General features: G+C 61.6%; 1 protein-coding gene and 1 long non-coding RNA gene across 3 annotated transcripts in view; both read right to left on the bottom strand.

Moving 5' to 3' along the window:
- BMP1 (bone morphogenetic protein 1) overlaps positions 1-20,784 on the bottom strand; it is a 32,496-nt gene that overhangs the window by 3,439 nt on the left and 8,273 nt on the right. The window contains exons 2-16 of one of the 2 annotated variants that reach the window (XM_054175211.1): positions 15,872-15,985; positions 15,332-15,484; positions 15,090-15,207; positions 13,934-14,112; positions 13,188-13,293; positions 12,063-12,187; positions 10,691-10,806; positions 10,358-10,460; positions 9,471-9,587; positions 9,247-9,392; positions 7,926-8,121; positions 6,364-6,489; positions 4,974-5,134; positions 3,736-3,916; positions 555-763 (exon numbers count right to left, since the gene is read on the bottom strand). In XM_054175211.1, coding sequence (XP_054031186.1) covers positions 678-763; positions 3,736-3,916; positions 4,974-5,134; positions 6,364-6,489; positions 7,926-8,121; positions 9,247-9,392; positions 9,471-9,587; positions 10,358-10,460; positions 10,691-10,806; positions 12,063-12,187; positions 13,188-13,293; positions 13,934-14,112; positions 15,090-15,207; positions 15,332-15,484; positions 15,872-15,985 — 2,027 coding nt within the window. In that variant the 3' untranslated portion in view covers positions 555-677. Of the gene's footprint in view, positions 1-554; positions 764-3,735; positions 3,917-4,973; positions 5,135-6,363; positions 6,490-7,925; positions 8,122-9,246; positions 9,393-9,470; positions 9,588-10,357; positions 10,461-10,690; positions 10,807-12,062; positions 12,188-13,187; positions 13,294-13,933; positions 14,113-15,089; positions 15,208-15,331; positions 15,485-15,871; positions 15,986-20,784 lie in introns of those variants that run through there. The other variant, XM_054175210.1, reaches the window with a different exon arrangement.
- LOC128898763 (uncharacterized) lies at positions 1,581-2,941 on the bottom strand. Its single transcript, XR_008462970.1, has 3 exons — positions 2,516-2,941; positions 2,038-2,368; positions 1,581-1,711 (listed from the first exon to the last, which is right to left on the bottom strand). It is a non-coding gene; the product is annotated as an uncharacterized LOC128898763 (long non-coding RNA).

Genomic DNA, 20,784 nt, shown 5'->3' with positions numbered 1-20,784 from the left:
CAGCAGCAAAGCGAGGTTCCACCTGTGTGCAGGACCAGCCCCGGGGCTGGCTGGGTGGCTTCTCCTCTCCCTTGAGGTCACTCATGAAGTGTGGGGGTTAGGGGGTGGGGGTGGGGGCACAACCATTACCTGCTTATGGGTTGGGAGGGGGTGGGGGGGGGGGGGGGGGGGGGGAGTGGGTCGGGGAGGGGGCAGGGGAGGAAGAAGGTAGAAGAAGACACAGTGACAACCAAAGATGCACAAGAAAAGACCTGGGGGACGCTGCAGTAGTGTCCCCCTCTCTTTACTCATGGAAATGCCACAAAACTGGGGGGGAGGGGATGGGGGGGGAGGAGGAGGAGGAGGAGGGGGAGAAAAAAAATAATCCAATAAAATAACCAAAGTTCAGCTGGGTGATGACAAAACCAACCAGGGGGTATGGGGGGGGTGGGGGGGTGGGTCTTAACCCCTCCCCCCCCCCTAAAAATATTAAAAACCAACCAAACCCATGGAAACCAAGAAAAATAAGGAGGCCAACGACCAGTTCTGTCAAGCAAAGGTGGGGGGTGGGGGGGGAGGGGGGGGGGGAGGGGGGTTGCCAGAGCCAGGGGCACGGCCTGGCACGGCTTGGCTCGGCTTGGCACGGCTCGGCTGGGAGCTGTGGGCGTTCCTGAGAAAGCTGGAGGAGCTGGGAGGGCTCAGGAGGGGGCCCTCAGCCTCTTCTGCAGGCGGAGCTTCAGGCCGGGGGGGCGAGATTTGGGGGGCTGCAGCTGCTGCTTCTTCTCTGGAGGGAGAGAGGGAGAGAGAAAAGGGAAAACAAAGCAAAACAAACCCCAAAGAAAAGGAAACAAAAGCAAACCAACGACACACACACACACAAAATAAAGGGGGAGGGGGGAGGGAGGAGCTGGGGGTGAGTGGGGTGGGTTTTTTGGGGGGGGTTGTTAGGGGGGGGCTGTGGGACATGCAGAGCGGCAGCCGGAGGAAGCAGGTAGAGAAGGGACCCCCCTCCCCCCATACGCCCCCTCCCCCGTGCACCCCCAGCCCTCATGCAGCTTTGGCTTGGTGGGGAGGAAGAAGCTGAAGTGGTGTGTGCATGGGTCTGGGAGGATGAGGCTGGGGGCTTCAGGGGGGGGGTGGGGGGGTCTAGGTTGGGGGAGGTGTGAGAATGGCAGTGGAAGGGGTTCAGGATTGCCCAGAGCCAGGTGTGCCCCCTGCCCCACCCTGGGCTGGCCATACTTACCTCCCAGTGCCTACCACCTGCTCAAGGGCCCTACCACCAATGCCTTGGAGCTCATCAACCCCTCACACACCCCCCGACAAGCCCCCACTTCGGAGCTGGGCTGCCCCACGGCTCATCAGCCCTCCCTGTCCCCCCCTACCCCGGGGCGATGGGCCGGGGAGTGGGCAGTGGGGTGGGGGGCAGAGGGGAGAAGCCAGCAGCAAGCGGGCACCAGCCACCCCCAGCACCCCTCTCCAAGCTCCCAGAGGTGCTGGAGAAGAGCACCACCCCTCCTGGAGCCAGCAGCAGCAGTGAGGAGGGGGAAATCCTACCCCAGCTACCCCCCCTCTCCCCCCCCCCCCCCCGAAAGCCCCTCTGGGGCAGCCCCAAGCCCCGCGGCCGCCTCTCACAGCCTGATGTCTCCTAGGTCTGGGAGTGGAAGCTCAGGTTTTGGGGATGGGAAGGGGCTTCAGATAGGCTGGGTGGGCTCCCAGCAGCTCCAGCACCGGGCTTGGAGGGAATTGGGGGTGAGGGGGGGGGTTAGGAAGTGTTCACAGCATCACCCCCCCCCACTCCCCCTAGCAGGACGGAGGGAGCCTGGGCGGGCGAGACAAGAGCGGAGAGAGTTGGCAGCGGGCAGGAGACCCCCGGGTGGGTGTCTTGGAGCAACCCTTGATTCCAGCCATCTCCTCCCTGTTCTCCCAGTGTTCAGCCCATGGCTCTGGGGCTGCTCAGCACCCTGCAGCCCCCTCCACCCCTCCCAAAGCTACAGCTAGCACCCCACTAGGGACACCCCCCTGCACGGTGGCTGGGTGGAGGAGCAGGAGGGAACCTACCTGGGTGGTGACACCGTGGTGGGTTCCCAGCTGAGTGCATCCTGCTGGAGCTGGCTGCTGCCTCCCATCAAGAGGAGGAGGAGATAGAAGGGGCCACATCTTCACGGGGGTGGGGGGGTGGGGGAAAGGGTGCCTGGGCTGCCAGGCTGCCTGTGGCACCGAGGGGCAGAGCTGGGTGGCTGAAGCCTCCGTGGCTAAAAAGGAGCTGCGTGGGAGATGCTTCGCCCAGGGCTGGTGAGGAGCACCCCCAGGGGCTGGGGGGACACCAGAGGAGGGACCCTGATGTGGTCAAGTCCTCCAGCGTGGTCTTGCTGCTGGGAAAGCCCAAGACCTGCGTGGGGAGAGGTGGAGGAGAGGGTTTGGTGGCTTGGGATAGCAACAGCACCCCCGGGACCACCACACACCTCCTGATGGGAGGAGGACAAGGATGGCCGAGGGGAGAAGGAAGGAGCTCAAAGGATGGTGAGGGGAGACTCACCTGGCTTGCCCCATGGTCCCTCTGGGCTCTCCCAAGGTCTCACTTTGCTGGAGGCTGCTGGCTCCTGCTGGCTGGACCCTACTGGGCCACTTTAATTGCCTTGGTCTTAATCAAGAGATGAAAGCAAAGATTCTCTACCCCCAGCCCGTGGGTCTGTGCCGCTCTGGAATGCCACCGGGCTCCTGGAGGTGCCAGCTCCTGCTGCTCTCCTCAGCCAAGTGACCATGCTGCCCCTCAAAAATGACCTCATTTAGCCCCCACAAAATGGGGCCAAAAAGCAACAGGAGGTGCAAGGTGGTGATGCTTTGATCCAGCCCAGCTCAGCCCAGCCTGGTGCTGTTGGTTGCTCGTGACCAGGCTGACGTCCAGGGCACCACATCATGCTGAGGGGACCCTCTCTTGCATGAAGGTCCTGTGGTAGCCTCCCCCCTGCCCCCCCCACCTTCCCCTCCCCCAGCCTGGGAACTGGTCCTGGGTGATGCTTGGTGGTAGCTTTGCTTCCATGTCTGCATCCCTGTGCCCCTCCCAAGTCCCAGCCAAAGGTGGCACCATCCTCCTGCTGGGGTGGCCCAGGAGAGGGCATCAGAACAGAGAGGGATAAGCAGGTAATGGGGTTGCTTTTGGGTGGAGGGACCTGCCTGGGAGACCTGAGTCATGGTGGTGGTGGTTGGATGCTGATCCCCCCCCTCCCCCTCCAGGTTTGGCTGGGGAGCAGAGGAAGCCCAAGGCCGTGCAGCGTAGCAGGGGGGAGCAGCACAGCAGGCAGCAGAGCAGGGCACCGCCGGGGGCATCACCACCCTCCCCACAGCAGCAGTGCCCAAGGGGTGCAGTGCCCGGCCCGTGGTGGGTCTAGGAGGGGCAGAGCTGGCAGCACATCCCTGTCCCCACTGCCTCTGTGGATGCAGCTGGAGCCCAGCACCCATCAGCCGTTAGGGGACCCCTGCCAGCATCTGAAGTAGGACCCCAAATTGTCCCCCTGAACCTGAGAGGCAGCAAAATGAGCTGCCAGCCAATGCCAGGCTGGCAGAGGCTGGAAGGGGGCTTTCAAGAGACCCATAGGTCACCCTGCCACCAGGCTGGCACCAGGGGCTGCACCCTTGGCACGGGCTGAGGACAGGCTCGAAGCGGCAGCCCGGGGTGGGGGTGGGGGGGGGAGGCAGGGAGGGTTGGCAGGGTGAGGGAGGGCAGGGGGCGGCCGTGGCAGGGCTGGGCAACTCTACCTGAGAAGAAATGAGCTTTGAAGCCCTTTTTGGAGACAGTGTTGTCAGACTTGAACTCGATCCTCATGTTGTTGTACTGGGAGGTGATGACCTCTGGCTTCTCGGCGCCGCAGAACTTGCCGTGCAGCTTGGAGTCGGCGGTCAGCCCGCTCCGGACCTCCACGAAGTCGTACTTGCAGACCTAAGGGAGGTTCAACCAGGCTAAGTGCAGAGTCCTGCACCTGGGAAAGGAGCAAACCACGCTGGAGGGAAGGCATGGAGTCCAGAGGGACCTGGGCAGGCTGTAGAGGTGAGCCCAAGCCAGCCTCATGAGGGTCAACAAGACCCAGGGCAAGGTCCTGCAGCTGGGGCAGGGCAATCCCAGGCACTGATACAGGCTGGGCAGGGACTGGCTGGAGAGCAGCCCTCAAGAAAAGGCTTTGAGGGTGCTGGGGGAGGAGAAGCTCAACAGGAGCCAGCAGAGAGCACTTGCAGCCCAGAGAGCCAAGCAGAGCCTGGGCTGCAGCAAGAGAAGTGTGGCCAGCAGGGCCAGGGAGGGGATTCTGCCCCTCTGCTCCACTCTGCTGAGACCACAGCTGGAGCTCTGGGGCCAGCTCTGGAGCCTCTGTGCCAGGAAGGATGTGGAGGTGCTGGAATGGTCCAGAGAAGGGCCACGAGGAGGAGCAGAGGGCTGGAGCTGCTCTGCTGTGAGGACAGACTGAGGGAGTTGGGGTTGTGCAGGCTGGAGAGAAGGCTCTGAGGAGACCTTCTTGTGGCCTTCCAGGATCTGCAGGGGGCTCCAAGAAAGCTGGGGAGGGACTTTTGAGGGTGTCAGGGAGGGATAGGACTGGGGGGGATGGAGCAAAACTGGAAGTGGGGAGATTGAGATTGGCTGTGAGGAAGAAGTTGTTCCCCAGGAGGGTGGTGAGAGCCTGGCACAGGTTGCCCAGGGAGGTGGTGGAAGCCTCATCCCTGGAGGTGTTTGCAGCCAGGCTGGATGTGGCTGTGAGCAACCTGCTGTGGTGTGAGGTGTCCCTGCCCATGGCAGGGGGCTTGGAACTGGCTGAGCCTTGAGCTCCCTTCCAGCCCTGACAATTCCATGATTCTATGACTAAAGTGCAGCAGCACAGGCTGGGAAGTGATCTAGCAGAGAGCAACCCTGTGGAGAAGGACCTGTGCCACCCTGCCAGTCACCAGCAGGGTGAAGGGAGAGGTTTGGGAGGGGGAGGGACAGGCAGGGGGGGGAGGGGCTGACTCACATCATTGCCCTCGGTCTCGAAGAAGTCGAACTGCAGGGAGATGCGGTACTGGGTGGGGGCCACCAGCTGCCAGATGCAGTTCTTGTTGGGGGGATACTCCTTGGGCCACCCCGGGCTGGTGATGGATCCATTGAGCTTGGTGAGGAAACCTCCACAGGCAGCTGCAGGGCAGGAGGCAGCCGGCACCCATCACCACCCGCAGGCACCCATCATCACCCGTGGGCACCCATCACCACCCGCGGGCACCCATCATCACCCGCGGGCACCCATCATCACCCGTGGGCACCTATCACCCGCGGGCACCCATCATCACCCGTGGGCACCCATCACCACCCGCAGGCACCCATCATCACCCGTGGGCACCCATCACCACCTGCGGGCACCCATCACCACCCGTGGGCACCCATCATCACCCGCGGGCACCCATCACCCGCGGGCACCCATCACCACCCGTGGGCACCCATCATCACCCGTGGGCACCCATCACCACCCGCGGGCACCCATCACCACCCGCAGGCACCCATCATCACCCGTGGGCACCCATCACCACCCGCGGGCACCCATCACCCGCAGGCACCCATCATCACCCGCAGGCACCCATCATCACCCGCGGGCACCCATCATCACCCGTGGGCACCCATCACCACCTGCGGGCACCCATCACCCGCGGGCACCCATCATCACCTGCGGGCACCCATCACCACCTGCGGGCACCCATCACCCGCGGGCACCCATCACCACCCGCGGGCACCCATCATCACCCGTGGGCACCCATCACCACCTGCAGGCACCCATCACCCGCAGACACCCATCATCACCCGCGGGCACCCATCATCACCTGCGGGCACCCATCACCACCCGCTGGCACCCATCACCCCCCGTGGGCACCCATCACCACCCGCTGGCACCCATCACCCCCCGCGGGCACCCATCACCCGCGGGTGCCAATCATCACCCATGGGCACCCATCACCCGCGGGCACCCATCATCACCCGCGGGCACCCATCACCACCCGCGGGCACCCATCACCCGCAGGCACCCATCACCACCCGCGGGCACCCATCACCACCCGTGGGCACCCATCACCCATGGGCACCCATCATCACCTGCGGGCACCCATCACCCGCGGGCACCCATCATCACCCGCGGGCACCCATCACCACCCGCAGGCACCCATCATCACCCGTGGGCACCCATCACCACCCGCGGGCACCCATCATCACCTGCGGGCACCCATCACCCGCGGGCACCCATCATCACCCGCGGGCGCCCATCACCACCCACGGGCACCCATCACCACCCGCGGGCACCCATCACCACCCGCGGGCGCCCGGCACGCTGCACGGGGTGGGGGGAAGCTGGGGGCGGGGGTGGGGGGCGGCGAACTCACCCTCACAGCGCCGTTTGTCGGAGGCCAGCTCGTAGCCGGGGTCACAGGCACACTTGTAGCTGCCCAGGGTGTTGACACAGCGCTGCTCACAGCCACCGTTGTTGGGACGAGAGCACTCGTCCACCTCTGGGCACAGGGACGAGGAGGGGTTGGGAGAGGCCTCCAAGGTCACCCAGGCCAAGCAGCAGCCCAGCCCCGCCATGGCCACCAAACCCTGGCCCCAGGTGCCATGGGCACACAGCTCCTCAACACCCCCAGGGCTGGGGACTCCACCACCTCCCTGGGCAGCCTGTGCCAGTCCAAGCATCAACCCAACCCCACCATGGCCACCAAACCCTGGCCCCAGGTGCCATGGGCACACAGCTCCTCAACACCCCCAGGGCTGGGGACTCCACCACCTCCCTGGGCAGCCTGTGCCAGTCCAAGCATCAACCCAGCCCCGCCATGGCCACCAAACCTTGGCCCCAGGTGCCATGGGCACACAGCTCCTGAACACCCCCAGGGCTGGGGACTCCACCACCTCCCTGGGCAGCCCGTGCTAATCCCTGACCACTCTTTTGGCAGAGAAATTGTTCCTCCTGCCCAGCCTGGATGACCTTTAAGATCCTTTCCAACCATTCTGTCAATCTGTGGACCTGAACCTCCCCTGGCACATTTCCAGGCCATTTCCTCTCCTTCTATCTCCTGATTCTAGGGAGAAGAGACCAAGCCCCAGCTGGCTCCAGCCTCCTCTCAGGGAGCTGTAGAGAGCAATGAGGTCTCCCCTCAGCCTCCTCTTCTCCAGGCTCAACATCCCCAGCTCCCTCAGCTGCTCCTCCCCAGCCCTGTTCTCCAGACCCTTCCTTGCCCTTCTCTGGACCTGCTGCAGCACTGAGGCTGAGTGGGCAGGCAAAAGGAGCTGCCAAGGAGGTTCCACCTCCACAGGAGGAGGAACTTCTGCACTGTGAGGGTTGTGGAGTCTCCTTCTCTGGAGCCTTCCCAGCCCTGTCTGGAAGTGTTCCTGAGTGCCCTGTGCTGGATTCTCTGCTCCTGCTCTGGCAGGGGGCTTGGACTCGGTGATCTTTGAAGGTCCCTTCCAACCCCTAACATCCTCTGATCCTGTGGCTGAGCTCCTTCCCAGCTCATGGAGAAAGGGCTCCCAGAGCTCCCCTTGGCCCTGGGGCAGGGCTCTGGCGCTGTGTGTGCAGCACAGGGGTGCACGGGGAGACCCTCCCCCTGCCCACCCAACGCCCTGCCCCTCAGCCTGGCCCTGCTTTGCTCAGTGCTTGGGCACCCTGGCAGCACCATCAAGGTGGGCACAGCCCAGGGCCCAGCAGAGAGGGGTGGGCAGGGTGGGATGGGCAGTGGTGGGAGGCCTGGGGGAACAGCCTCTCTGCTGGGGAAGGGAAAGTTCTAAACACCCCTCCCACATCCCTCCCCTGCTCCCCCAGACCCAGGGTGGGCTGGACTCGAGGATCTCCGGAGGTCTCTTCCAACCCCTACCGTCCCCTCACGATAACCACCCGCCCCTCCCCTCCCCCGCTGCCTCCCTAGGACCACCCCCCCCGAGCCCCACCTCTCACCTTTGAAGAAGTTGACGGCGAAACCCGCCTTGTTGATGGAGCCGTCGGAGACAAACTTCATCCAGAGCTTGTTGGAGGTGCTCTTGATGTCGTCGGGTTTGTCGTAGCCGCAGTAGCGCCCGAGGAGGCTGCTGGACTCGCTGCTGCCGTCCCGGATCTCCAGGTAGTCGTAGGCGCAGCTGTCGTGCCTCTCAATCTGGCACAGGGAGGCGTCAGCAGGGGGGACAATTGCCATCCTGGCCCCACCACCCTCCCTCTTCCCTCCCCTCCACCCTCCCAGCCCTTGCTTTACACCCGCAAGCCCTGACAGGGCGAGAAGAAACGGCCCCGCAAGGAGGCTGGAGCCAGCTGGGGGTTGGGCTCTTCTGCCAAGGAGCAAAGGACAGGACAAGAGGAAATGGCCTCAGGTTGCCCCAGGGCAGGCTCAGGTTGGCCATGAGGAACAATTTCTTCCCCCGTGAGGGTTGTCAAGGCTTGGCCCAGGCTGCCCAGGGAGTCTCCATCCCCCAGCCCCAAACCTTGCCTGCCCCTTGCTTTATGCCCTCACAAGCCTTGATAGGATGAAAAGAAATGGCCTCAAGTTGCCCCAAGGGAGGTTGAGGTTGGATTTGAGGAAGAATTTCTGCTCCTGGAGGGTTGTCCAGGCCTGGCCCAGGCCAGTGGTGGAGTCCCCATCCCTGGAGGGGTTTCCAAGCCGTGGAGATGTGGTGCTGAGGGCCATGGTTTGGTGGTGCCCTGGCAGCGCTGGGGTAAGGCTTGGTCTTGATGAGCTTAAAGATCTCTTTTAAGACATCTTTAGGACAAGAGGAAATGGCCTCAGGTTGCCCCAGGGGAGGTTTAGGTTGGAGATTAGAAGAAACTTCTTGACTGAAAGGGTTCTGGAAGCCTGGCCCAGGCTGCCCAGGGAGGTGGCTGGATCCCCAGCCCTGGAGGGGTTTCAGAGCCCCAGAGCTGCGGTGCTGAGGGCCATGGCTTAGCCCCAGCCTGGGAGCAGCTGGGGAGTGGTTGCACTGGATGATCCCAAAGGGCTTTTCCAACCAAAACAATTCCATGACTCTAATCCCAGAGCCACCATGGGATGAGGAGGTGAGGGCAGTGGGAAACACCTCACCCCCCACTGCCTGCACCCAGAGCATCCCCACGGGGCAGGAGGTGGAGTCAAAGGGGAAGACCTCAGGGGGGAAGCCGAGGCAGGGAGGCAGCGCAGGGGGGCACAGAGGGACAACAGCCCCACCATAGGCTCAGGGAGGTGCTGCTGGGGAGCTTTTCCCTCCCTAGGGAAGGGGAATGGCCTGGCACAGCCCAGGGGATGCTCACCCACCTCGAAGGACTGGAAGGTCAAGCCCACATGGAAGCCCTCGGAGACGGTGATCTTCCAGACGCAGACCTTGCTGGGCCGGTAGTCGTCAGGGTAGTTGGGGGACTGGATGTGTCCATTGTCCTTCTTCACATCCCCCCCACAGATGGCTGGAAGGGAGGAGAAGCCGTCTGAGCCCTTCTCTTGCCCTCCCCCCAGCCCTGTGCCCCCTCCATGCCCATCCCTACCTTCGTAGACAGCGAAGAAGCCTTTGCCCACCCAGTTGCTGCTGCTGCGGAACTCGACCCAGAGGCGGCTGTCGGTGGAGATGATGGGCTCGGGCAGCTTGTTCCCACAGAACCTGCCTGGGGAGGAAGGGCTGCTGGGTGCTGCTGGCCAGACACCCTCCTCTTCCTCACCACCACATCCCAGTCCTTCCCAGCCCCCCCTCTCCCTCCCCCCGTGCCCCTTTGCCCAGCATCCTAGCGGGAAAACGCTGCTGCTCCTCCCCCAGCTCCCCTCCAGCTTGGTTGTGGCTGAGACTCCAAAGTGCTGGGGGCTGGAGCCAAATGCAGGGGGATGAGAGCCAGGTTCTGGGGAGAGATTTGCCAGCCAGCTGGGACAGCCTGACTGGTTTGAGTGGTATGTGCCAGCAAACTGGGAGCCCTGCTCACCCCAATAAGGCCTCTGGGGTCAGCTTCCCCCTGCTCCAAGGGTTTGGCACATCGCAGTCAGGCAGGGGTACAGGCAGGGATAGGGGAAGGGAAGAGCCTGTCTGCACCTGGAGCATCCCCATGGATCAGGTGGTGAGGGAAAGGGGCAGAGAGGAGCCTGTTGCCCCACTGCCTGCACCCAGAGCATCCCTATGGATCAGGAGATGAGGGCAGGAGGCAGAGGAGAGCCCTTTGCCCTGCTGCCTGCACCTAGAGCATCCCTGTGGGGCAGGAGGTGAGGGCAGAAGGGAACATCTCACCACACTGCCTGCACCTGGGGCAGCCCCATGGATCAGGAGGCAGTGGGAAGCCCTTTGCCCTGCTGCCTGCACCCAGAGCATCCCCGTGGGGCAGGAGGTGAGGGCAGGAGCAGGCAGTGGGGCAGGCAGTGCCAGCCAGGCTAAGAGCTCCCAGTTGGTTACCTCGCAGCGTGGCCTTTCTCCAGAACCCGTCTCTCACCTCCACGTAGTCGTACCAGCACAGCCGGCTTCGGTAGAGGTCCAGGGTGGTGAAGTTCAGGCTGATCTGTGGTTGGGGTGGGGAAGAAGAGCCTGGGGTGAGCCCCAGCACTGTGCCCCGTGGGGGTCTCGGTGTGCCCTGCCAGGTGCCAGCCCTCGGGGTGCCACCAGGGACCTGCTCTGTGGCGATGCCAAACCACAGCCGGGAGATGGCACCCCGACAGGAAGTGGAGGGGATGGGGTGAGGGGGGCTGGGAGGAGGTGGGTGCCTGGGGGGCTGTGCCCAACAGCTGGTACCTTCTCTCCAGGGGTGACAGAGATCCTCCAGACGCAGTGCATGTGGGCAGAGTATCCGTTGGGGAACTCAGGGGAGGAGAAGTTGCCTTGGCTGTCCTGCAGCGTCTCCCCGCAGGCTGCAGAGGGGGAGAGGAGAGGGGGTCAGGCCTCCAGGAAGCCCCCAGCTTCGGGTTCTGGCCAGCCCCAGCATCCTCCCCCTGTACCCTCTTTGCCCCCCAAATTCCCATCCCCGAGGACAAACCCACATCACCACCCTATAAAAGGCCCAAACCTTGCCAGAGGGGTTGGTGATGCCCCCTGGCAGCCCCTCACAAGCACCATGCCACCAGAGCCCGTGGTGTGTGCCCCCTGCCCCCTGCCATGCAGGGAACCAGCTCATCACCTGGGCTCTGGTTTAGTTCCACACAGCCATGGCTGGCTCCAGCCCAGCGGTGCCATCTGGAAGCCACAGGATGCCATGGCCCTGGCACATGGTGCTTGGCTTGGTGACCCTGCCTTGGCATGGGGCTTGGACTCAGAGATCTCCTGAGGTCCCTTCCAACCCCCAGCATGCTGTGATTCACAGAAGGGGAACCTCATGAAGTTCAGTAAGGACAAGGGCAGAGTCCTGCATCTGGGCAGGAACAGCCCCAGGCACCAGCCCAGGCACCAGGGGAGTCCTGCTGGGAAGAAGCTCCATGGAGAAAGACCTTGGAGTGCTGGTGGGCAGCGAGTTCTGCATGGGCCAGCAAGGTGCTCTGGTGGCCAAGAGGCAAATGGCAGCCTGGGGTGCAGCAAGGAAAGTGTGGCCAGCAGGGCTGGGGAGGTTCTGCTCTGCCCTGCTGAGACCACAGCTGCAATGCTGTGCCCAGTTTGGGGCTCCCCAGTTCAAGAGGGGCAGAGACCTGCTGGAGAGAGCCCAGGGGAGGCTCTGAGGATGCTGAAGGGACTGGAACAGCTCTGCTGTGGAGAGAGACTGAGAGCCCTGGGGGTGGTCAGTGTGGAGAGGAGAAGGCTGAGGGGGATCTGATCAATGTCTGTCAATATCTGAGGGGTGGGGGTCAGGATGAAGGTGCCAGGCTCTGTTGGGTGCTGCCCAGTGCCAGGACAAGGAACAACAGGGACAAGCTGGAACCCAGGAAGCTCCACCTGAACAGGAGGAGAAACTTGCTTGGTGTGAGGGTGCTGGAGGCCTGGAGCAGGCTGCCCAGGGAGGTTGTGGAGTCTCCTTGTGTGGAGACTTTCCAAACCCACCTGGATGCCTTCCTGTGTGCCCTGCCCTGGGTGATGCTGCTCTGGCAGGGGGCTCAGGCTGGCTGAGCTCCAGAGGTCCTTTCCAAGCCCTCCCACGCTGTGAGGCAGCCCTGGGCAGAGCCCTCCGGGTGGCACTCACCTGGGCAGCGATAGAGCTTCCGTGCCTGGGCAATGTCTCCTTTGCTGAGCCTTGTCCTCTGCCCGATGGCAGGTCTGACCCCGTTGACATCGTACTTGGGCAGGATGGTGTCCAGGAAGATGCCCCTGGGGGTGGGAGTGGGCAGAGGCTGAGCAGCAGTGGGCAGAGCTCTGCCTCTGTGGCTGCTCGGTGCGGCCAGGGGGAGGATGCTAAAAACAGCCCAAGCTAATTAAAGCCCCGGGGCGGGGACTCGGCGGGGGAGGGGACTCGGTGGGGACGTGGCCCCGGCAGAGGCGACCAGGGGACAGCACAGCTTGGGCCCTAGAAGATTCTGTGGGGGTTTCATCCTGCCCAGCTGCTGGAGATGGGAGCCTTGCACCGAGTGAGTTAACCCCAGGCAGGAGCTGTGCCACCGTCTCACAGTGTGCTGCTGTCCCCTGCAGCTGCCACCTCCCAGGGCTGGAGACCTCCTGCCACTGTCTTCCAGGGCTGGAGACCTCCTGCCACCCTCCTCCAGGGCTGGGGATGCTGTGTCACCTCCCTCCAGGGCTAGGGATGCTGTGCCACCATCCTCCAGGGCTGAGGACCCTGTGCCACCTCTGCCCAGGGCTGTGGGCCCTGTGCCACTGTCTTTTGGGGCTGGACACCCCATGACAGTGTCCTCTGGGGCTGAAGACCCTGTGCCACCACCCTCCAGGCTGGGGATCCTTTGCCACCATCCCCCAGGGATGGAGACCCCATAACACTGTCCACCAGGGACAATCCTCCAGGGATGGGGACACTGTGCCACCATCCCCCAGGACTGGGCACCCTATGCCAGGGTCCCCTGGGCCTGAGGACCCTGCACTACTGTCCCTCAATGCTGGGGACACTATCTCCTGGGGCTGGGCACTCTGTACCACTGCCACCTATGGCTGAGGCCCCTGTGCCACCATGCCCAGGAGCTCCATAACCTTGTCCAGAGATCCTTTAGCACTGTCCCTCGAGTCTGGGGACTCTGTGGCATGGTTGGCTGGGGTTGAAGGCCTCATGGCACCATTCTCCAGAGCTGGGGACCCCCATGGCATGACCCCTGGCAGTGCAGGGAGGACAGGGACAGGAGGCCAAGCCCCCCCAGGGCTGTACCTGGAGAAGGTGTTCCTGGCATAGTGCATGATGCTGTCGAAGTCGTAGGTCTCACCCAAGGACTCCACCTCCTCTGGCTCCATCTTCAAGAAGTTGTACTCCTGCCCTGGGGGGGAGGGAGGCAAAGTGGGGTTGGGGACACTGTCAGAGGGGACATCATTAAGAGCTTCCCAAGACCCTGAGATTGGGCAAAAGCCCAGGAGAAGGTGGGCTGCAGCCTGTGGTAGGGGCATCCCATCACGTCCCCTCCAGCGTGGGCATCGTTGTGCTCTGTTCAGGATCCCATGGAGGGGTCTGGTTAGCAGGGGCAGCAGAGACACCCTGGAGGAACCCTGGATCCCATACATGGAGGAGGAGGAAGAGGAAGAGGAGGAGGAGGAAGAGGAAGAGGAGGAGGAGGAAGATGAAGAGAAGGAGGAGGAAGACAAAGAGAAGGAGGAGGAGGAAGAGAAGGAGGAGGAGGGGGAGAAGGAGACAGGAGGAGGCAGAGGAGGAGGCAGAGGAGGAGGAAAAGTAAGAGGAGGAGGAGAAAGGTGAAGGAAAAGGAGGAGGAGGAGAAAGGTGAAGGAAAAGGAGGAGGAGGAGAAAGGTGAAGGAGAAGGAGGAGGAGGAGAAAGGTGAAGGAGAAGGAGGAGGAGGAAGAGGAGAAGGAGGGGGAAGAAGAGGAGAAGGAGGAGGAGGAAGAGGAGAAGGAGGAGGAGGAGGAGGAGAAGGAGGAGGTGGGGGGGAGGAAGGCCAGTGCCTACCTGGCTGGATGTTCTCCCTGATGATGGAGACGTGGTCGTCGCGGTCGGGCCGGGTGTGCTCGTGCCAGAAGCCGATGACGTGGCCCAGCTCGTGCACCACGATGCCAAACTTGTCACAGTTCTTGCCGATGGAGATGGCCTGGGGCCCCCCCCCCCGCCGGCCCACGTAGGAGCAGCACCTGGGGAGGGGGAGGGGGGCGGCCCCGGCTGAGTCCCGGCCCCCCCGTGGGTGCTGTGGGCATCCCGGAGCTGCCCTGTGAGCCAGGCTGGGGCTGGGGCAGCCTGGAGGCATCTCTGCTGCCTGGGAGCTATGGCCAGGAGGGGGCCTTGAGCCATGCCTCTGCCTGGGGACTGGGAAACTGCCCTCCCCCCCCAGCCCAAGGCTGCCTGGCATGGCACGGCATGGCACAGCATGGCACAGCATGGAGAAGAGCAGCCCCAGAGGGCATCTGCTCAATGCTCAGCAAGAGCTAAAGGGTGGGGGGCAAGAGGCTGGGGGCAGGCTCTTGTCAGTGGTGCCCAGGGACAGGCCAAGGGGCACTGGGCACAAACTGTCATCCAGAAGGCTCCATCTGAGCAGGAGGAGAAAGTTGTTTGGTGTTAGGGTGCTGGAGGCCTGGAGCAGGCTGCCCAGAGAGGTTGTGGAGTCTCCTTGTGTGGAGAGCTTCCAACTCCCCCATGGTCATTGTGCTCCTGGACAAGCTGCTGTGGGAGCCCTGCTGGAGCAGGGGGGTTGGACTGGCTGAGCTCCAGAGCTCCAATCCCAACCCCATCCGTGCTGGGATCAGGGATTCTGTCCCCTTCATTCCCCTGTGCTCAGGGATTGGCACAGGCTGCCCAGGGAGGTGGTGGAGTCCCCATCCCTGGAGGTGCTCAGGAAACCTGTGGCCATGGCAGGGTTTGGTGGCCACGGTGGGGTTGGGTTGCTGCTTGCACTCCATGACCTTGGAGGCCTTTCCCCCCCTGCCAACCAATTTCATCATGCTGTAAACCCAGGCAGGTCTGGGCCAGCCCAGCCGGCACCGCGCCCCGCGGGCACCGCGGGCGCTCCGCCGCCAGGGCGCCCTCCCGAGCCGCCGCTTCCCCTCCTCCTAGCACAGAGGCCAAGCACCAGGGGTGGTCTTTGCTGGGCAGCCAGGACCCTCCTCCACCTTACCCACAGGGTCTGTAGGTGAAGACGATGTAGCTGTCCTCATCGTTGCGCTCCAGGAAGGTGACGCAGGTGTGCTTCTCCCAGTGCCTCATCGCCTGCCGGAAGATGGCTCGCTGGCTGCCTGCGGGCGGGGGGCAGCCCTCAGCCCACTGAGGGAAACTGAGGCACTCCCCCCAGGGATGGAGCAGGACCCCCCCCCCCACACCTCTCCCTCCCTTCCCCCCTCCCAGCTGGCCTGCACTCACCGCTGAAGTTGCCGCTGATGACGTAGGGAATGACCCCGTCCGGCCACACTCGCTCCGGCCGGGACGTGGCTGCCCGCCGGCTCCGTGCCCGCTGCCGGCCGCCTCTGCCCGCTCGGTGGCCTCCCCGTGGGTTGGCACGGGTGGAATTGGTGCCTGGGTGGGGGGAAGAGGGGTGGGGGATGGGACAGGTTTCAGCATGGGGAGCACTTTGGGATGGAGGTGGCTGGGGAGGCTGGGAGCGTGGTAAGGGTGGGGGAGATGCTGGAACAGGCGGCGCAAGGAGGCTGGGAAAGACCTCCGAGATCAAGAGGAGACGGAGACTGGAGAGGAGGAAGAAATTCTTGACAGTGAGGGTGGGGAGACACTGGCACAGGTTGCCCAGGGATGTCCCCTCCCTGGAGGTGTTCAAGGGCAGGCTTGAGCAACCTGGGCTGGGGGAAGGTGTCCCTGGCCATGGCAGGGGGGGTGGAACTGGATGATCTCGAAGGTCCCTTCCAGCCCAACCCATCCTGAGTCTCTACAGTTGTGTGATGGTGGTACCTGAGGAGTTGGTGTGCAGGGGGGTGATGGTGTGCCGGGTCAGGTCCACCACCCGGTCCACCTGGAAGAGCTGCAGGTCCTCCTCATCCAGGGCAATGTCTCCCAGGAAGGCAGCTGGCAGGGGGTGGAAGGAAGGAGGTGTGAGCCCCCATGTCTCTTCCCAAGGACCCCAAACCCTATTTTGGCTGATCTACACACACACACACTCACACACTCCCCCTAGCCCCTCCACACCAGGGAAACCCCTGAAGAAGAAGGCACCAAACCCTTCCTCCTCCTCCTCCCTTTCTCCTTCAGCCAGAGGCCGGCAGGGAAAGCAAGCGTGGTGCCGGCTGGGCTCCCCCCCTGCTCCTCTCTCTCCCAGCAGCTGGATCCAGCCCCACGGCAACATCTGGTTCTCATCAAGGCCACTCCATCACTTTCAGCTTTTCTGCTCCTATTTTGCATTGCAAAACTGCTCCGGTTTCGATGACTTGGCCAAACCCAGCCGTAGGCTCGGGACCCCCTTTCCTCACCCCCCAGCCTTGGTGCAAGCCCTGCCAGCCCCAGGATGCTCTGATGACCTCTGAGTCATCTCCCACCACGAAAAGAGAAGCCATATGGCCACGGAAAAGCTCCCACTGTGCCCAGGGCCCGCAGGAACGGAGCTGGCCTAGGGGCAACCGTCTGTCCGGCCGTCTGCCGGGGCCGCGAACCTCCCCCGGCACCACTCTGCCGCAGCTCCTACGCGCTCGGGGTGGAAGAGAGGGGATTCAAAGATGCTTCAGCATCGCTTTGCCGGAGGACATAACCCCTGCAGAACCTTTCATGCTGCCCTCAGCCGTGAGTCAACGCCGCAGGAGGAGTCTGCGGCTCCCGGCTCCGGCTCTTGGCCAGCGCCGAGCTCCGGGGACCCGGCGCAGGCGGAAACGCCGCGGCCGGAGCACGAGTGCCGGGCTGAGGTCATTCCGTGCCACCACGCCAGCACTCCGGCCCTGGGTGGGGTGGAGCTGGGGCTTCACGGCGGCCCTGTGGGCACCAGCGGGTGAATGGGTGGCTCCGGGTACCCCCCCGTCCCGCCCGCCCTCAGCGGTCCCTGGGGACGGCCAGCGGTGGGGAGCAGGGGGGTTGGAAGCGCTCGAAGGGCGATGGGGAGCGGTGCCAGGTTTGCGCTCCGAGAGATTAGCGAGAGGGTCCCAAAGGAGCCACTAATTACAAAAGCAAGGCGGGACAATTAGGAGAGCCCTGATGAGTCCAGAACAACCGGCGTGGGGTGAGAGGATGACCCTGAGCACCCCGGCGTGCCCAAACCCTGTGTCTTTGCGTGGCACCCGGCCCAAACCCAGCCCCGGGGCTGGCATGGGGCACTTTGGGGTGGAAAAACAAACATTTGGGGTGAAAGAAGAACATTTGGGGTGAGAAAGAAGCATTTGGGGTCTGTAACTGGTGGGTACATCCCAGCAAGGGAAAGCCCCAGGGAGCCCAAACCAGTTGGCACAGGGTGAGAGGATGAGCCTGGGCACCTCAGCTTGGCATCTGAGTGAGTGGCATGGGACAGTTGGGGAGGGAAGAGCACATTTTGGGTGGGGTAAGAAAATAAATCCATTTAGTGTGGAAATCCCTAAACATTTTGGGTGGGAAAAAATATTTGGGGTGAAACCTGACATTTTGGGTGAAAAAAAGTCCATTTAATATGAGACTCCCCAAACATTTTTGGGGTGAAAAAAAATTATTTGGGGGGGGAAAATATATTTTGGGTGGGAAAAAAAAAGAGATTTTGTATCAAAATCCCCAAACATTTAATATTTTAGGTGGGGGAAAAAAAATCTGGGGTGAAAAAAAAAAACTTCTATTGGGAATGGAAATCTCCAAACATTTTGGGTGGGGGAAAAAATATTTTGGGGGGGGAAAAAATGTTTTGGGGGGGGGAAAAAATGTTTTGTATGAAAAATCTCCAAATATTTTGGGTGGAAAAAAATTTACTTTGGGTGGAAAAAAATAGATTTGGGGTGGAAAAAATATTTGGGGTGGAAAAAAGTTCCATTTTGGGTGAAAATCTCCAAACATTTTGGGTGAAAAATATTTACTTTGGGTGGAAAAAAATATACTTGGGGTATAAAAAAAAAAATTGGGGTGGAAAAAATTATTTGGGGTGGAAAAAATTCCATTTTGTGTGAAAATCTCCAAACATTTTGGGTGAAAAATATTTACTTTGGGTGGAAAAAAATACATTTGGGGTGGAAAAAATATTTTGGGTGGAAAAAAAGTCCATTTTGTGTGAAAATCTCCAAACATTTTGGGCAAAAAAACCCCACTTTGGGTAGAAAAAATATAATTGGGGTGGAAAAAATTTATTTTGGGTGGGAAAAAATTATGTTGTATGAAAAATCTCCAAATATTTGGGGTGAAAAAAATTACTTTGGGTGGAAAAAAATATACTTGGGGTGGAAAAAAATATTTGGGGTGGAAAAAATTCCATTTTGTGTGAAAATCTCCAAACATTTGGGGTGAAAAATATTTACTTTGGGTGGAAAAAAATACATGTGGGGTGGAAAAAATATTTTGGGTGGGGAAAAAAAATTCATTTTGTATGAAAATCTCCAAACATTTTGGGTGAAAAACAATTTACTTTGGGTGGAAAAAATATATTTGGGGTGGGAAAAATATTTTGGGTGGGAAAAAAAATTCATTTTGTAGGAAAACCTCCAACCATTTTGGGCGGGAAAAAATTTACTTGGGGTGGAAAAAAATATTTTGGGGTGGGGGAAAAAATATTTGGGGTGGGGGAAAAAATATTTGGGGTGGGGGAAAAATATTTGGGGTGGAGGAAAAAATATTTGGGGTGGGGAAAAAAATATTCGGGGTGAAAAAACACAACATTTTGGGTCTGTTGCTGGTGGCTACATCCCAGGCAGAGGAAGCCCCAGGGTGGAGAGCAGACGAAAGGAAGAGCAAACAAGCCGGGACCGGCACCTCCCCTGGCACCAACCTGCCGCTGGCACAAGCAGGCTGCAATTTGAGGGCAAAAGAGAAAAGGCAAGGAGCCGGCCCCCGGGTTTTTTTCCCGGGATGCTGGGAGAGACGAGACGTGTCCAAACGGGCAGTGCTGGAGGAGGACCGGGAGAAGGTGGGGAGGAGGCTGAGGAGGCTCATCCCGTGCCAAGGAGCTGCACGGAAGGACAAGGGAAAGGAAAGCTCCTTAGAGCCCGGCAAGCGCCGGAGGAGCCGCGGGATATAGAATCCAGATGTGAGGGATTTGGGATACGTGAGAGAGCTGGGCAGGAGAGCTTGGGAATGGGGGGGGGGGGGGCCGGGGGGCAGCTGCTTTTCCAGGCAGCTTGGTTTCCCCCCCCCCCAATAAAAAACCCCCATCCTGAGTGGGGAAGGGGATTTGGTGCTCCCCGTGGGGTGACTGATGCACAGGGGGTGCCCCAGCAGCACTCCCCCCTAAGGACACGTTGGGGACAAGCCCAGAGGGTTGGACTGAGAAGTGGCCACGTCGGATGTGTCCTCCTCCTGCCTGCTCCCCATGCACCCTGCTGCTGGGGCCAGGGCTGGGTGGAGGGTTGGGGTTTATTTTGAGGGGGGTGGGGGGGTCTGCCCACCAAAAGCCCTCCAGACAACTCTGACCTCCCCAGGGGGCACTGCTGGACCCACTGCCACGCTGCTGCCACTTGTCCCTTCCCAGCTTGTGCCCCAGCAGCTTGCCAAGCAAGCATCCTCCCTGCCAGGTGGAGGGGAACCCCCCCTGCAAGTAGGGGCTCACAGGGTGAGGGCACCATGCTGGTGGCAGGAGAGGTCCCAGCCCACTGCCATCAGGTGCCAGCCTGGCTTTGTGCTCACCGGGCAGCAGACAGCACCTGCTGAGGTGTGACACCCCTTGGCATCCGTGCCCTGCGACCTGCTGCAGGGCCACGGTGCCACCTGAGTGCCCAGGAGCACCCAGACCATGGGGCACAGGTCCCCAGCCCTGCCCAGAGGGCAAATGAGTGCCACCAGGCTGTTCCCCGCCTGGGTGGCCATGGGCTGTGCCCTCTGCTCACCCCAGTGCTGGCTGTGGTGGTGCCAGTGCAGGGGATAAGATGCTGGGGAGAGGGGGATGCGGTGCCAGTGCAGGGAATATGGTGCCAGTGGGGGAGATATGGTGGCAATGGGGGGCATAAGGTGCCACAGGGGAGGATAAAGTGCCAGTGGAGGGGATGTGGTGCCAGTGGGAGGGCTATGGTGCCACAGGGGAGGATAAAGTGCCAGTGGAGGGGATGTGGTGCCAGTGGAGGAGATATGATGCCAGTGGGGGGTGGGGGGATAAGATGCCAGCAAGGAGGACGCAGTGCCAGCAGGGCACCAGCTCCAAGGGCAGGCACCAGCCACAGCGCATTGATGGCCCCATCCTGATCCTCCTCAGCCAGAAGCAAATAAGAAGGGGAGAGGGGGAAGCATCCAAGCTCCAGCCACGCACATCCCTCCTGCCCCCCCCCAGGAAAGCAGCAGCTGCCTGGGACCTGCCAGCAGGGCTCCCCCCGAGCTCCTCCTCCCCCCTCAGCAGGGGATGGCTCAGCCCTGCCCTGCTGTTTGACTTCTGGCTGTTTGCTTTCGGGTTCTCAGGGCGGTGACATCACCCCCCGGGGCCGAAGCTTTACGGTCACCCCCCCCCCTCCATCCCATCCCCCAGCTCCAGGCATCTCCTGCCCCTGCAGGAGGTCCCTCTGTCCTCCTGGCTCCTGGGGTCCCTCTGTATTCCCTGCCAGGGATGTAGGAGCTGCTCACAGCATCCTTTATCCCCCGGGGTGGTCAGGCCCTGGCCCAGGCTGCCCAGGGAGGTGGTGGAGTCATCATGCCTGGAGAGGTTTGAAAAGCTGTTTGGATGAGGAGCTGAGGGACATGGTCTAAGAGCTGGAGATGATGGAGTCATGGAAGCATGGAATTGTTTGGGT

This window comes from Dryobates pubescens, chromosome 31, assembly GCF_014839835.1.
Source record: "Dryobates pubescens isolate bDryPub1 chromosome 31, bDryPub1.pri, whole genome shotgun sequence".
NCBI lineage: Eukaryota > Metazoa > Chordata > Aves > Piciformes > Picidae > Dryobates > Dryobates pubescens.
This window is presented reverse-complemented; position numbering and strand designations above follow the sequence as displayed.